The following is a 16,995-nucleotide window of genomic DNA, read 5'->3' on the forward strand; positions in this document are numbered from 1 at the left end:
CAAGACTCATCACTGGAAAAAACAACAATTTTCACCTGTTTCAAGTAGATTTTCACTTGAAATAAGTAGGAAAATTTGCCAGTGGGACAACATTTATCTTCTTATTACAAGCAAATAAATCTTGTTCCACTGGCAGATGTTTCTACAATTGAAAATCTACTTGAAACAGGTGAAAATTGTTGTTTTTTCCAGTGATGAGTCTTGTTTTAAGTGTAATGAGATTTTTTTTACTAAAATTAGACATTTTAACTAGAAATAATACAAATATTCTTGTTAAGATTTTGAGTTTTTGCAGTGATCCATTTTACTTATCCTGTGAAGGACAGAATCATATTGATAAGTTCGGAAAACTGTTTTTTATTTTTGTGTTTTGATGTATTTGATGTAAGCCCAGTGGATATTTAAAGCTTACAGAAGGCTGCATTTAACTGCTGCTATGTCATTCCTGCAGTATTTCTGCAGGAGTTTTGGTCAGTGCTATTATTTGTAATATATTATATTATTTGTAATCAGCACAAATTATCTGTCCCCATATGATAAAATCCACCATCCCCCCTGATTTTTTTTTTACAACTCGAGTAACCCTAACTACGGTCAGTCAGTAAAACTGCTCTGTTTTAAAATGCAAATTATCTGCGAGAGAAGCTCATTCTAGCCCAGTACAAGTACTTTATTTCCAGCTTTAAAAAAAAGACAGAAAATAAGTTTGAAATCTGATCTGATAAAGACTAAAAACAAAAAATTAATAGTTTAATCATTATTCCCGTTTTTTTTAACTGTGTTGTATTTTTAACCAAGTTGTATTTACGTTGGATTGGAACATTTTACAACCGCAACAGACTTGCCTGTTTTTCTATAGTTCAAAATTGTTAAATAGATTACATTTATATCGAATTTCAACCTATAACAACTGTAAAAGACGAGATATCGTACATCTCATCATTTAGCGTGTGGGTTTGTTTGGGACATGTTTAATTCGTACTCCTCTGCAGTTGTCGGCGCTGTTTAGCCTGGAACAGCCCGGGGACTCAGAATTACGCAGGTCCCTTGAACGCCCCTCACGTGGAGCTCCGGGCCGGTTCCCCGCGTGTTGCCGTTAACGTTAACGTCACTTTAACGACCCCGACCCTCAGCTCAGCCGCTCACTCTTACACACTCCTACAGCTCCACGGAAACATTTGACAGCTGTCCCACCGGGGTAGCAGTAGGTCGCCGGACAGACACGTCGCGAAAAGGACAACTCTTTTTTTTTTCTTTCCTCTTATTGGTTTAAAAAAAAAAAGATTCACGTTAATTTGGTCCGTAAAGAGCAAGTGAAGGCGATGGCAACTATCGAGATGACAGCGGAGCTGGAGAAAATCCTCCTGCTGATGACACAGCCCGATAACGAAGCTGTTCAGCAGGTACTGGCCAAACTTCATACAGCTAGCACTAGTTTGTGAAAGTGGTTTAAAAACTAACGTTAATATCTGTATTTATAATAATTTATAATATAACGGTTGAAGAAACAGCCACGTTAACGGCTGACTCCTGCCAGTTAAAATGAACCAACGCCCGTTAAAGCACATGTGTGAGCTTTAAACACAGTCAAGGGTTAGTTTTGATTAATTTGTACTGTGTGAACCCATGTACAGTTTTTTTTAATTTTTTTTTATGTATGTAAACAATATTTTTTATTAATTTTTCACTTTTACAAGTAAAGAATGTAATATGATCCACAGAAATAACAAGCAAACAAACTTATGTTCCTGCTGGGGCTGGAAATCATTGAAAGTGCTTGAATTTCAATGTCTTGTTTTCAAGGCCTGAAAAGTGCTTGAATTTTAGTTTTAAGTGCTTGAAATTATAACTCTGTGTCTTTAACAACATTGGGATCAGACTGTATAGTTTAGTTATTACAAGGAGAAATAAAATCAGTAAGATGAAACATAACTAGATGTTTACAGCACGATACAACATTGTGATTAAAAAGCAAAAAAAATAATTATGAATATATATATATATATATATATATATATATATTCCTGTAGATTTTTTACCCCAGCGATAAGGTGCTTGAAGATTTTGAAAATGACCCTTGAAAGTGCTTGAAAAGTGCTTGAATTTGACCTTGAAAAATGTGTAGGAACCCTGTACTTTGTGAACCGTATGTACTATTTATTTATTTTTTATTTTTTTATGTATGTAAACAATATTTTTTATTAATTTTTCACTTTTACAAGAAAAAAATGTAATATGATCCACAGAAATAACAAGAAACAGGCGAACAAACCAACAGAACAAAAAAAAAAACAACTAAAAAAAAAAAAAAAAAAAAACACCAGCTCAGATCCATATAAATAATACCCTGGTTACAATAAAAATTTACAGTATGACCAGTCAAGAAAATCCCTGCAACATATTAGAGACACCCGGCTCTACATAGTTCAAGTAAGGCTCCCAAACTTTATAGAATTGGTCTGTTTTTGAATGTTATATACATGTCAGGTGCTCTAAAGGCGCCAGATAAAACACCACTCTTTGCCAGCCTTTAACACTTGGTACTTTTTCATTGATCCACTGCAATAAAATATTCTTCCTCGCTGCATAAGTAAGAATACAATACAGCCTCCGATTACAATACAAGAGATACGGGGTCCATCTCCAGTTTTAAACCCAATATCTTTTCTATTTCAGATAGCACATTAGACCAATACACCTGCAATTTACAACATGACCAAAAACAATGAGTTAGGGTACCAATTTCTATCTTGCATTTAAGGCACATGGGTGAGAGAGTAGGATTGAAGTGATGCCTACGGTTTGGGGATATGTGCATTCTGTGTATAATTTTTAACCCCATGTACTTTTAATGGGCCTGTGTAACTTTGATAATGTATTTTGTCCCGTCGTTAGGCGACAGTGCAGCTGAAGCAGGCGTTCAGAAACCCGGCCATCATCCCAGCGCTGTGTGCTGTCATGAGCGGATCCCAAAATCCGCAGGTATTGTGGAAATGTCAACACGAACAAAACACTTGATCCCAGCAGAGCTCCTGTATGCAGTTTGAGAGTGGGAGTGACGGATGTTAAAGCTTTGTCACTGATTTAACTCACTGAGTCTGTTTCTACAGCATATTTCACACACCAGACAAACCATACATGGAACAAATACTTACACAAAACACATTACACAACAAATGAAATTAAAATATACATTTAATTATACTTTACTAACGACGTTTATATTTCAAACTTAACTGTAAGTTAGGGGGGAAAAAGAGAAATGTCAACTTTTTTTCAAAAGCAGGAAACTATCATAGCGGACCGTGGTTTTTATGGGATAGCAGTTGCATTTCCAATCCAGTAATCTGATTACTGCAGATTGCATTGCTTGACTTTGTGAAATTAGACCTACTATCATTTGTATAACCATTTTGGTACAGGTCTAGTCAGGTTTCAGATGCAAGTTGGGATTGATAAGACCTGCTAAATGTTTTTGAAAGCTCTCAAATTTTGTCAAACACACTTAAAAGTATAAAACCTTTCAGTACACAACATGGTAGAGTAGTGGCTTTCTCCATCAGTGCCATGAACACGTCAGAACAAAGCCATAAAGCGTAGTTTACTGTTAAAGCTGTGTCTCACTTATAGGAAAACACTGCTCTAACAGATTTATGAAGATGTTAATGTTACTTTACATTTCTTGCATCTCAGGATATATATATACGCTCTATATACGCTTAAGTTACATTAATCTTTTTCTCTATTCATGTGCTGTCATGCAGATTCGGCAGTCGGCTACAGTGATGCTGAGGTTGAGAGTGAAGAAACACTGGAAGAAGATTAACCCTAATGACAGAGAGAGGTTTTTTTGTTAATTCAATTTTATGCTATTGTCACATATATCTGAAAGTAGATTGAGCTAGTCATGATTTTGATGTTTGCCTCTTTTCTAATAGCCTAAAAGCAGTGGTATTGCAAGCCTTCACACAGGAAGCAGAGTGAGTATTTGGATGTAATTGACAGCTGCGTTTCCATTACACTTTTGCCCAAAAGAAATTTAAATATCTGAAAAGGGGGGTTGGTGTTTCCATTGATCACAGTTTTTCAAATAAGTATAACTCTACACATCTTGTCCAGCAAGATTTCTCTTTATGGCAACGAAAAAGAAAATAGCAATGGAAATGGACTAAAACATCTTTAGTCTTTGATAAATTATTGCAATGCTAACTGAGAAAATAGCCAGATGATGAATGCAGTGGATGATCATTCATTAATTAATGATTAAGTAGTGTTACAGGACAACTACATCGTATTAATGAGGCCAAAAACAGCTTGAAACTAGATTTTGATGACCTTATATTGACCCGCTACATCAGATCCAGTGCTGCCAGAGATGTGAAAATTTGCAAAAAGTTTTTCCATTACACTTTTGTGAATAAGTGGATTATCGAATTGTCTGAAAAACCACCTCTTGCAAGAGAGGTTTATTCAGTTTTCAGGAGTTGTTTTGAATTGGTGTCATTTCCATTACCATTAGGGTTTCTTTTTCAATATTTGGTTTTGCGCAAATCTAGGGGTAATGGAAACGCGCCTACACAGTATGGTACTATACACAAGTGTGAACTGTCATGTGGCTCCTCTGACCTGTTGCTGGTGTGTGTCTGCTTTGAAGGCACACCGTGCAGTATTCGCTCTCCCAGCTTTGTGCAGTTATGGTTAAACATGAGACACCAGACCGCTGGCCTGCCCTGCTGCAGCTCCTCAATGAGGCCACCAAAAGTACCAACCCCCATGACAGACAGGTAGGAGGAGTTTAGACAATTCATTCATTTTGTGTTTTGAGCTAAAGCTCTACAAATATGTTTGATGATTAAAGTGTACTCCATAGTCTTGGTCTTGGCTTTAAAATATCCAATATTTTGTCCCGATAGGTTGGCCTCCTGCTGCTGAATAAGGTGATGGAGTCCAACCCTGAACCTTTCAAGCCTTACTACTGCCAGCTGCTGCAACTGTTCGGTGCTGTGCTACAGGACCAGAACAACCCAACAGCCCTGTACTACTGCATCCTCACCATCACAGCTATAACACCTTACTCTGGCACAGACGAGATGGTGAGGAAGTGCTGATGTTTTCCCTTTCAAGTTTATGAGTAACACGGGTATCAGATTGCATGTAAATGTTTATGTCATAAATGTCCCAGCATTACCTTGGATACTTAACAAATTGCGTACAAACATGGCATGTCTAAGGCCTTGAATATGTTCAATATCTAAAACATATTTGTGATATTTTATACATTTAACATTTTACAGAAGCCCCTGCGTTCCATCATCCCAAATCTGTTTGTTGCTCTGAAACACCTCATCAAGGCCAACCAGGTAAATTAGGATATTCAAGACATTTTATTGCTGGTAAGACACTGGTCAAATCTGAAGTTATATATGAATAAGTCCCTTTTGTCTGTGTCTGTGTTTGCACAGGACCAAGCCAGTGAGGCCATGGAAGTGTTAATTGAGCTTGTGGAGTCTGAGTTGTCCATCATCGCTCCTCATGTAGCTGAGATTGTCCAATTCTGCCTGGAGGTTGGGTCTAAATTTAGTTTGAGTTTTATTTTTTGTTTTAATTCCTAAAGTCATTCAGTAAAAATAAAATAACTGTTTTTTTTAAGTGCTTAGGTGGTCTTATATGAGAATTCTAACAATATACATTATTGTTAGGTGGGGACTGACACAACACTGATCGACTCTCTGCGTGTGAAAGCACTCTCTTGCATCACCTTCCTAATCAAGCTGAAGAGTAAGGTAAAGTCATCCACCAGCTTTTGTAAATAAACAGCCCATACTTGCAGTGCTGTTCACAAAGCATCAGCACAGAACGATTCTGGTTCTTCAGAGAAGGTTGTCTTTGTTTTAGATGTTTAAAAAATTACAGTTATGCACAGAAAATTTTAAATGTTCTCCAAATAAAGATGTTCTGATACCATTTTTGTCCTTTCTAATACTGAATCTGATACCTCGACTTTGGGTTTAGTCAATACAGACTACTGATCTGATACAATTGTTATTCTACTCATTAATTTATATTTACTACTAACCTTTTATGGACAATGTTATTATCATTGTCATGGTTTGTCTGTGTTCCCCTTCGACTTAAACTACTTGTTTTGTTTCACATGATAGCTACATGCTACCTTGTGTAATGAGCATGTTGTGGATTTGTTGGTGGGGTTTGCAGGTGTAAAATAATTCCATATTGTTAATGTTAAATAGTCCTCTCAGTCCAACAACACACATACATATAGCTTCTGTATCAGTCAACTCATAACAGAAAATTGCAAAAGGCACTATTACGTTATTGTTTTTGGATTCTGTTTGCTAATAAATAATTGCTATGGGATAGTTCAGAGACGTGAATACTCGCCAGTACTGATGCCCTTATTTTCATCCTAATCAGTGAGTTTATGTGATGCTGCTATTCAATTTGAAGCAAGTCTATCTCATGTGCACTGACTATTAATTACATTTTTACAAAAAAATCAGTCTTCAGGGAAATTAGATTTTAATAATGAGGATGTGATTTTTATAACGTCAGTGGATTTTACAGTATCTTCTGGAGTCACAGACACAAGTAAGAGCTGGAAATCGAACACACATTAACTGTAAAGTTGCAGCATTTCATTGGAATTAAATGTTTAGGTCTGTTTTATTGACGTCTCCCTTTTTATTTGAATGCAAAGTACGATGTGCCTCGATGGTTTATGACATGCTTCACAGAGCAGGAACAGAGTATGTGGAATAACAATATAATAATATTGATAAAGGAAAGAATCCTGCCTTCTCTCTGCTTTGTAGACTGTACTGAAGTTGAAGCTGCTGGGCCCCATCCTGCAGAGCATCTTCCCTATCTTGACAGCAGCTCCCCCAACTGGTGAACAGGATCCAGAGGATGAAGAAGACGACACTGGTGATGGCACAGATAATGAAAACCCCAAGCAGTGCTCTGCTCAGGTGGAGAAAGTTGTTTCATTTTTTTTTTTATTTTACTGCAAGTTCACATTGCTGAAGATTAGCATCGGCATTTAAATCTGTTTGTTTATTTCCAGGTGATCGACACTATGGCTCTCCATATGCCTCCAGAGAAGCTGTTTCATCACCTTGTAAGTCATGGAGATATTTCCCAGTTCTGTAAAAGATTTTCCAATTCCAAGCCCCGGTTTTTAGAACTATCTTTTTAAGATTGTTATGCACGTTGTGTCTTGTACACCAGATCCCCCTGACAAAAACTAGCCTCACCAGTGAAAACCCCTATCAAAGGAAGGGGGCTCTCATGTGTCTTGCTGTGCTGGCAGAAGGATGTGCAGACCACATACGCAATACGTACGTCTAAATATGAGTGTCCTGTAGTTTATCTTTTATTCATTTACTTTTCTTTAGCATTCAGCTTGTTTGTGCATCTCTCTGGCAGGATGCTGTCGTCTGTGCTGCACACAGTCTGCCAAAGTCTTTCAGACAACGATCAGGTGGTGCGCAGTGCTGCCCTCTTTGCCATTGGACAATTCTCTGAACATTTACAGGTGAGTCAGGACAAATCAATTTAAACCAAGGGAAGTATTGTGCTGAGCCAATTATACTTTGAATAATCTCTTCATTTATAGATATATTTAACGCATGTATTTTCCTGTTTTTGGTACAATATGCTAACATTTGAGATGTATTGAGATTAGAATCTATGTTAGCAAAAGTGGGGAAAATTATTGATTTTATTAAACTTAGTTAGATTGCAACTTGTATTTTAATTGAAAATACTGTCTTTTAGCATTTGTAGTATAAAAGTATACTTGTCTCAGCTTCGTTTGCTTACTGTGTTTTTTTGTTTTGATTTTTTCATCCTCTGCCATATAGCCTGAAGTGAGTAAGTACTGTGAAGAGTTGATGCCTTTGCTGCTGGGCTACCTTTCATCCTTGAACAAGGCAAAGGTTGGCCATGTCACAAAAGCCTTTTATGCCTTGGAGAACTTCATGGAGAACCTTGGTAAGCTAAATGTGGAAGTACAGACTGACAGTAGAACGTTTACACTGGTTAGACTCATTTACAAAATGGAAACCTCAAGCATGAGGTCTCTTGATATCCAAATCACAGCAAAAATCATTAATGGTAGTTTCTCTTTTAAAAGTATATTTCATCAATATGGAATTGCTCAATAACGTGAATGGTTTCTTTTTTTAAAAACAGGAGCTGATATTGAGCCCTATCTTCCTACCTTGATGGAGACCATGTTGTCTGCTCTCAACAACGTTGAAAACCTCAAGATAAAAGAGCTTGCAGTGTCTGCCATAGGTGCCATAGGTAAGGATGAATTCAGACTCAAACCCACTAGGACACAAGTGAAGATCACAGTGGGCCCTTCACAACACAGTAGACGCAGATGCTTTACAGCTCATTCGGTACACTAATTGTTAAATCAATACTCATGCAGCTGTTTTTCCACATGCGTTACTTCCAAATTAAAACACAATGTGAAAAGAGTTGTTAATAAACTTAGTTTACCATCCATTTGCTTGTATTTAGGTGTCCACTAGATGTTATTGTTTATATGAAAACCAAGTTATCGTGATCCTGAATTATTGTTACTCATTTCAGCCAACGCTGCCAAGGAGTTGCTGGTTCCCTACTTCCCTCCGATAATTGAAAGCCTGAAGGGTTTCCTGACCACCACTACAGAAGAGATGAGGTCGCTGCAAACTCAGTCTTTGGGTATGCAAACCCTCCAAAACTCTATCCAAGCCTAGAAATGTATATATTTATATATACACACTAACATAGCCCATTCTTTCATCTTTCCATTCACTTCAGTAGCTTTTGTATCATAGTGTATTTAGACTCTGGTTGTTGTTCTCAGATACTCTGTCTGTTCTGGCCCGTACCGTTGGCAAAGATGTCTTCAGTCCTCTTGCTGCAGAGTGCGTTCAGCTGGGCCTCAACCTCACTGACACCATTGATGACCCGGACCTCAGACGCTGCACGTATGTAGTTTAAGACCACGTTTACACATAGCCGGGTATTTACAAAAACTGATAATTCCCCATGTACGTTTTGGAAAATACCATCATTTACACGAACCGGCATAAATAGCTGTTAAGGTGCTATGAGCAGCCAAACCTGCAGGGGGCAGTGTAACGAGAAGCATAAAGTCATGCTAGCCAATCGGAATCCTGGAAGAAAACGTCAACAAATGACACGAGTAACTTCCAGTTACTTCCAAGACGGAACGAGAGTCTTTCGTTTGGAGTGACAGAGAAGTGGAGTTACTTTTGTGTGACTTTAGAATATAAAACAGGCAAAATACAAGAAAATATTGATGGTGGCCAAACAAATTGTAAACGCAGGTCGCACACATGACGCTGGTGACGTTTCTGTCGCATAATGTGACGTTCTGAAGCCTAAATGTCAGTTTCTCTCTGTCTCTTAAGCAAACGTGAAGACGGAGTTTTTGAAAATCTCCACTTTGGCCGGAGTTTTCAGAAATGATCGTTTTTGGAGACTTTGAGCTTCGTTTTCCTGTAAACGAACGGCCAAAACGCATGAAAACACCACCGTTTTTGCTACGTGTAAATGGGGCCTGAGTCATTGCACTGCAATTTGTATCACATTTTTCAGAGATGTTCTGAAACGCAATCAGTTTTCAAAATGTCTACCAAATAACTATTAAAGAACTATTGCTTCAGTCTTTATTTATTTATCCAAAACAGTGTTCTGATTTCAAACTTTGTATGGACTGACCTTCACAAAGGCTAGAAATTCTGCCACATTATTTTAAAATTTTTGTTTTATGTTTTCACTCTTTTGTTGTAGTATTTACTAAGTACAGAACATAATTGAGCTGTGACGAGTGTCTGTTTTTCCTTCTCTCAGGTACAGTCTCTATTCTGCTGTGTCCACAATCTGCCCTGAAAGCCTGACGCCCCACCTCACCCCCATAACCACCGTCATGGTGCTCGCCCTGAAGTCCACTGAAGGCATCACGGTATAAAATGCACCTTCGACACTCAGGAAGCAATTTCTGAAACTTTTCTTAATCCAAATGTTTGATTGAAAAACCTCTTGTTTGGTTACAGGCGCACCTTGAAGAAGACAAGACATTTCTGCTGCTGGATGATTCTGACGATGATGACCATGAAGAAGGGAGTGTCGGCGAGGATTTTTTGGACGATGGCTCAGAACCAGATGTCCATGATGTTGCAGGGTAGGTTCTCTCAAATGTGCTCACCTGCACACGTACTGCTCTAATTCAACAAAGGACTACTGTCACTCACATTCAATGTACATCTCAGATTCAGTGTGGAAAATGCCTACATTGATGAGAAGGAGGATGCCTGTGAAGCCCTGGGAGAGATTGCGTACAGCACCGGGTAACATATTTACTAGTATCTACTCTAAATATTTATTTGAAGCTTGACTATTGTCCATCAGCCTGACTCTTGTTCAGCTACGTCCTAAATGCATTTTGCTGTGGTTATTATACACATGCTTGAGTTCTTTGCTCTTCAGGTTGTGAAAAAAATATGACAACCAAAAAAAAAGAGTCAAAAACCTGTTCTTCAGTGTTAAACGTTTCTAGTGTGAATGTCTATTGAGCATATTTATCATGTGTTACTTTGGTTTCCTGTGACAGCGTTGCCTTCCAGCCCTACTGGGAATCCTGTTTCTCGCAGGTGTATGAAATGAGAGACGTAAGTTTGTTGTCCATTTCTTTTACATCTATTGTGAAGGGCCTTTTGTTGTCTTAATTGGTGCATTGTTTATCTTAGATACATGTCTGGTTTTAGACTGATGCCCTTGTCCAAGGACAGATAATCTTGTTCACGCAGCACTCGTAGTGCGCCCAGTTTGGGCCCATATCTTTTGAATAATATGTTGGCGTTATAATATCTTATAAGATTATGTTTAAAAGCTATTATTTATCAATTATCTTTCATTAGTTTATCAATTTAAATATTTACTTATTGCTTTGCAGTTTTTCTTATTGAAAATGGCCGTTTTAAGTATATTCTGACATTTCAGAATCAAGTGCTAATATACATATGTGGACAAATTTGTTAAAACATTCCCATTTAAGAAAGAAAAGCTTCAAATGGTCACCTTAATTCTCACTTCAATAATTGTAGTTTGTCTTAATATGTAGTAGGTTGATCAAAACTCACTGACGGCATTTAATTCTGTTCTAACCTCACGCTTTATGGTTCAGACTTGTGATCATCCCTTGACTAAGGAGGATTATTACCTTCCCTTTGCTGAATAAAGGGACTTTTGTAGGGTGGGAAGGGAACTAAAAAAATGCCACTAGCATGGCAGCTCCTGTGTCCAACTGGACTCACAGCAGTCTGACCAGCACTTATCCATGCTGTATCCTGCTGTGATGTGATTTATTACTTGTGATGTTTTCTCACATGTAAGGAAAAAAGGCATCTGCTGAATGACAGTAGTAGTAGATTATTGTTAATAGAATTATACAGCAGTCAAACAATATTGGTCCCACAAGTCTTCTCAGCATTCTGAAGTTCTCTATTCTATTAGATTCTCTAATCTATTTTCTGTTATGGAAGCTTGAATGAATGTTTGTATTTGTGTCCATATGAGTGCTTGGTGCAGCCCATCTGGGCTCTGCTGTAAGCTCATGGCTTCTGTGTGTTCTCCTCAGTTCCCCCATGAGGACGTCCGCAGGGCAGCTTTCGCAGCTATGGGCCAGTTTTGTAGAGCTCAGCACAAAGTTTGGAAGGAGAATCCCACTGAGGCCAACCACCAGGGTAATGCAGGATACAGGGATAAAGACATGGGCATTTCTGGCCTAGTGGGAGAGATGAATAACTATATGTTTATATGTGTACAGCAAGATTATATTCTATTCCATTTATCTAAGATGTCAAATGAAACTGATAACAATTTTTTTTTTTTCTTGAAATCTCCCCCAGCCCTCATAAAGTTACTCGATGTGGTGATTCCCTGCTTTGTGGAAACTGTGCAAACGGAGCGTGAGCGCCACGTTGTCATGGGTATCCTGGAAACCATGAACAATGTCATCAAATCCTGCAAGGAGGAAGTCTTTATTAACCCTTCACGCCTCAAAGAGATCAGCTGTGTCATTCGTGACGTTCTTACAAAAAAGGTCGGTTCAGAGGCCATTGAGAATGGACATATGGTTTAATTTATCTGAAGTGTCACTAACATGAGGTAACAAGCGAGATCCTTGCAAACAGATGTTAGAAAACCCTCTAATAATATTTGTTTTCTCTTCTTTCTTTTTTTATTTATTAGACTGCTTGTCAGGGCTTTGGTCATGATGATGCTGATGATGAAGACCAACAGGTACTGCACATCAGTTATGTTTCAGTCCATCTACGGATGTAACATTTAAATAATCTGCTTGATTGTTATTGTACAAAAGAAATTTTCAAAATCATGTTTCATAATATTTGTAAGCATTATTTTTAATGTATTCCTTTCATCGTAAATAGAGTAGCACAACTCTCCAGTACAGCTGTTTTAACATCCCACACTGAAGTACACTTCAGCCATCCAACTGTACAAGGAAGGATTTTCTTGTTCCTGTCCAGTTAATCAGTGTCTCTTCTTGATGTGTCTTTTTCAGGCAGAGTTTGATGCCATGCTCCAGGAGTTTGCAGGGGAGGGGATTCCCTTGGTAGCCTCTTCTGTTCCTGCCGACAGTTTTGCTCCTTTCCTCAATGATCTGCTGCCTCTCATCATGAGCAAAGCTGTGAGTTTAGAAACACTGACACACGACTTACACACAAGCCTCCACACTGTTCCTGCTGCTCACTAGTGCGCTGAAAGTTTCTGTTTGCATTGTATCCACAACTCTTACGAGTTCTCTTTTTTTTTTTTGTCTCTAATGTTCAGCTTTTTGAAAGACGATGAAGCAGAGATTACAACTTCTTAACTCTTTAAGCTGTGGTTTACCATGCTGTGTCTGTATTCCTTTGCCTGAACTGTCAAAAATGTAATGTAAAAGAAAAGAGAAACTGCATCCTGTAACCACAAGCTATTTCTATTCTCAGATTTATTTATTAGTTTTTGTTTGATACTCAGCTACAATATTTGTTCTTTATCTTCAAAGAAATCCTCTTGCACTGTGGCAGACCGATCCTTTTCTCTGGGGACGATTGGAGAAATCCTTCAAGCCCTCGTGAGTGTGTCGGGAGGCCGGGGAATGGCTGGCAAACTGTCCAATCGCCTGCTTCCTGTGCTGGTGGCTGGAGTAAAGGACAGCGACGCTGAAGTGCGGAACAACAGTGTCTTTGGGCTTGGATGCCTGGCTGAGGCTGCTGGTCCAATCATCGTATCGTATCCTTCTTTACCGGTCTGTGTTCCTGTTAATAAGTATTATGTGCTATGCCAAAAAGTAAATGCGGGTGATCCTTAAAGTAGCACTCAGAGACTACCCCATGATGCTGTCAGTGTTTTCTAACATGCTGTCCAAGGAGTCTGACCTCAGGGTGATCGACAACCTGTGTGCTGCCCTCTGCAGGATGATCCTGAGCAACGTGGACGTGGTCCCTCTGGAGCAGGTATGTTTCTGTAGCTTCAAACTTCAACAATGCACCATTTCACAAACTGGGAAGTAACTGCAACGCTCTTAAGTCCACTTGTCGTTTATTGAGTTGAGTAAAACAACACTGTTTGCTCACTGACAGGTCGTTCCTGCTCTGGTGACCCGTCTTCCACTCAAAGAGGATATGGAGGAGAACAAGACCGTGTTTAACTGTCTCACTCTGCTTTACAAACACAGCCCAGCCCTGGTACAGTACAAACTCATTCACATGGAGTATTAACAGTATTAACAGATGCAGAATATGTGGTGACACTTTGTCACTGTTGGGTCTAAGCAGGACATGTCTACTAATACTAAAATATAGATATGTGTCCATATGTTGTTATTGGAAAAACATGTTCTTAGTGATGGGGAAACTATTCTTTTTTTCTTTTTTTTTTATTCTTAAATATTATATTTATTAAACCACATTGTATTTCCATGATTGCTTCCCCCAAAAATTCAGTAAATGTTCATTTGCAAAATAACAGAATAAAGAAGCAAACAAGATAAAGAAACTGTCAAAAATCTTGTTTGCATGAAAAGTATAAACTTCAGAAATATTACACATTTTCCCAAATTAGGTTGTTACATCTTTTTTCTTTTGCAGGTTGTGGAGTTAATGAAGCCCATCATTGCTGCTTCCAGTCATGTTGTTGGCAACAAGGAAGTTGATAAAGGTGAAAACCTCTGCTTATATGTAGCCTGTTTTATTTTTTTTTTAGATGACAGTGAATGCAAAGTAGTGACTGAGTGTGCTTTTAGTGTTGCTAAAGAACAGAGCAAAGCTATTTGATCTCCTTGAGTTTTCCTAGTCAGTGCCAACACAGCTCCCCTCTCAGTATTCTGTAAACTCTTTAACTAATCCGTCCTCTGTAACTGCTTTCATCTCTAACTCTCGGATGGTTTCTCCCCAGAAACCCAGAACACGTCGCTCTTACTGATGAAAGAATTTGCCCAGAACCACGGTGCCGACTTCCAAGCAGCCGTGGCCTCCCTTCCTGCAGAGCAGCGAGCCAAACTCGGTGCAGCCACCGGTGCCTTTTAGCTCCAGCAGCCTTCGTCTTCAGCGATTCAGCCAAGACGATGAACTTTTATACTGTATGTGGAAAAGGGACGTGTTCCTAGAACGATCTCAAAACACCACTTCAGCCTTTCAACGAGTTATTCCTTCAGCAGTTCTGGTTCAATATTATTTATTTGCTCATCTGTGTTCTTTTTTTGGAATTGTTTTCATTTTAGAAGTTCTGGTTAACATTTTGTTCTTTGTAATTGTTTCTTTTGTGATTTATTATTCAATGCTTAATTAACTCACTAATCCCCCCCACTGTTTAAACTCACACGTGGCTTTACTACCACTACAAGGTAATTTGGTTTCCTGATGAATCCTAATCATTTTCATCTCCATCCCCTGATTCACGTTCCTACTTACAGGCTGGTTTATCTGAGGGTGTAACAGCACTTGTGTGCTGGAACACTAGATCTTTTGTTATTAAGACAAGCTTTCCCCTTGTGTGTTCAGTTACTGCTTACGTAACTCATCCTGTGATGGCTTGCTGCACAATTTTCACTTTTCAAAAGGTTTTGTTGGGGCTAATCGTTATCCCACTAAAGAAAAGTAAGAAAAGCAATGTTTTGTTACAAGAGCAGCATACATTTTACAAGCTACCATAATACTGGTTTTCACCTGCAGTTAATGTAAAGTCATTTAACCTCAGTGTAAGAAAGGGAAAAAAACATTTGGAAGCCTCTAAATAAATACAAAGTTTCATGCATCACTTGGGCGTGGACTAGTTGAATGTGTACGTTAGTCGTGTCAAATGACAGGAATTGTATTTCCTTTTGGATGATGGTGATGCCGTCGCCCCTCAGATGTCCCGCTGGCCCTCAGGCTGCTGGTTCTCCACGTCTAATGCCATCGTCATCTCCACCGGTGTGAGTCCCTCCTCTCCTGATGGACACACGTCATTTATTTTAGAAACCACACACCTCTGCATGTGGAATAAGAGGGAACTAAACACACTTGTAGCAGGAGTTTGTGTTAATCTTGCTGCTTCATGTCACAGTAAGCCTTTTAACTTACTGGTATATGAAACACACAAACAGATGGTTATAGATTTTAGAACAAGCGAGTAACATTTCCACAAACTCCTGGCAGAGTTGAGGTCTGTGGCTTTTTTTGGGACAATGATGATCTCATTTCTGTGCCGAGAGTTTGGCGTACCACTGTGATCCACGTCAGTCTGCCAGTCCCCCAGTTATCTGGGGATTTTCAGGCATGCTCCTTTGCTTTTTTTTTCTGGACATACACGAGCTAACAGTAACAGATCATGTTCAGCTTGTGGAGAGTAAATATCATCAAAGCCCCAACTACCAGCAGAAAACTCAAACATGTCACAGACCTGTGTACGTCTGCTTCCAGGGCAGGATATTCATGCCAGTGCGACAGAAGGAGCGGTCAGTGTGGGCCTCCGTGCTGTACAAGACCTCCTGCAGCTGCTTGTCTCCAGGCTTTTGGGCTTTCACTCGAACCTGAAGGCAGAATGGAAGTTGATTTTTATTTCTCTCCCTCAGGCAGCCTTTTCCTCGTGCTCATTCACTTTCACCGTCCCCTTTACCTCTAGGATGGTGACTTCTTTCTCCTTCAGCTTTCCTTCTTTGTTCTTCACCTGTGTCTTCTTGGTGTCCACCCACACAACCCTCTCCTTCACCTCTGACCTGAACAAATGTAAAAAAAAAAAAAAACAATAACCATAAAGCAGTTCTGTTAAGGTAGCTCAGACTCACTGAGCAGCAGACTCACTCTTGGATGCCCAGGTCGGCCAGTGTGGTGTCCAGGAAGGGGAAGGGTTGATGCGCCGGGTCGGGCTGCAGCTCGATGGGCAGTGACACCGACATGGGAATGTCTCTGTCCACTTCAACACGCACCATCACGCTGGGAGGACCAGGCTGCTCTCCGCCCGCTGAGCTGTCCTCTCCTTTGGCCTCTGCCTCCACCATCGGGCTCTTTCTATCGTCGGCCGCCAGCTTGACTTACTGTATCTAAAAAAGAAAACAATATATTGTAGCTCTGTCCTCCTTTCTGTGTTTTTTTTGGTGATCTCTGCCACTGATGCTCGCTATCTCTGCAGCCTGTGGTGTAGCAGATACTAGTCCCCCTGATGATTCAGAGCGCTGCCTCCTCTGACAATAAGAGCCTCTGCAAGGCGTAAATGTGTGTCTAATGCATTCAGACTTGCGTTCTGCCCTCCAGGCTGATATAAGTAGCCAGTGAGAATGTGTGTTATGTGTCACTCAGATGTTAGGTTTATTAGACTCGGGGTGATGGACGGATGGTGGTGTCATGCTGCCAGGTGGCTTTTTGGGTCCAGTGTTTCTTTTATACAGAAAATATACTAAATATTGAG

General features: G+C 39.4%; 2 protein-coding genes across 2 annotated transcripts; one reads left to right on the plus strand and one right to left on the minus strand.

Moving 5' to 3' along the window:
• Positions 1-1,047: 1,047 nt before the first annotated feature.
• ipo4 (importin 4) lies at positions 1,048-15,167 on the plus strand. The gene is made up of 30 exons (XM_061713166.1): positions 1,048-1,403; positions 2,896-2,982; positions 3,765-3,844; positions 3,939-3,980; positions 4,655-4,784; positions 4,914-5,093; positions 5,295-5,360; positions 5,463-5,564; positions 5,700-5,783; positions 6,834-6,989; positions 7,085-7,138; positions 7,249-7,358; positions 7,447-7,555; positions 7,884-8,013; positions 8,215-8,328; positions 8,623-8,736; positions 8,882-9,005; positions 9,895-10,006; positions 10,098-10,225; positions 10,314-10,391; positions 10,655-10,712; positions 11,681-11,786; positions 11,952-12,145; positions 12,295-12,345; positions 12,629-12,754; positions 13,115-13,341; positions 13,433-13,565; positions 13,692-13,796; positions 14,199-14,268; positions 14,506-15,167. The coding sequence occupies exons 1-30, from the start codon at positions 1,323-1,325 to the stop codon at positions 14,634-14,636; spliced, it is 3,282 nt and encodes a 1,093-aa protein (XP_061569150.1). The 5' UTR covers positions 1,048-1,322; the 3' UTR covers positions 14,637-15,167.
• si:ch211-196f5.2 (uncharacterized protein LOC556372 homolog) lies at positions 15,167-16,810 on the minus strand. Its single transcript, XM_061713167.1, has 4 exons — positions 16,392-16,810; positions 16,207-16,306; positions 15,991-16,120; positions 15,167-15,539 (listed from the first exon to the last, which is right to left on the minus strand). The coding sequence occupies exons 1-4, from the start codon at positions 16,586-16,588 to the stop codon at positions 15,457-15,459; spliced, it is 510 nt and encodes a 169-aa protein (XP_061569151.1). The 5' UTR covers positions 16,589-16,810; the 3' UTR covers positions 15,167-15,456.
• Between the last annotated feature and the right edge of the window lie 185 nt (positions 16,811-16,995).

The sequence above is a fragment of the Cololabis saira genome, chromosome 22 (assembly GCF_033807715.1).
Source record: "Cololabis saira isolate AMF1-May2022 chromosome 22, fColSai1.1, whole genome shotgun sequence".
NCBI classification, from domain to species: Eukaryota; Metazoa; Chordata; class Actinopteri; order Beloniformes; family Belonidae; genus Cololabis; species Cololabis saira.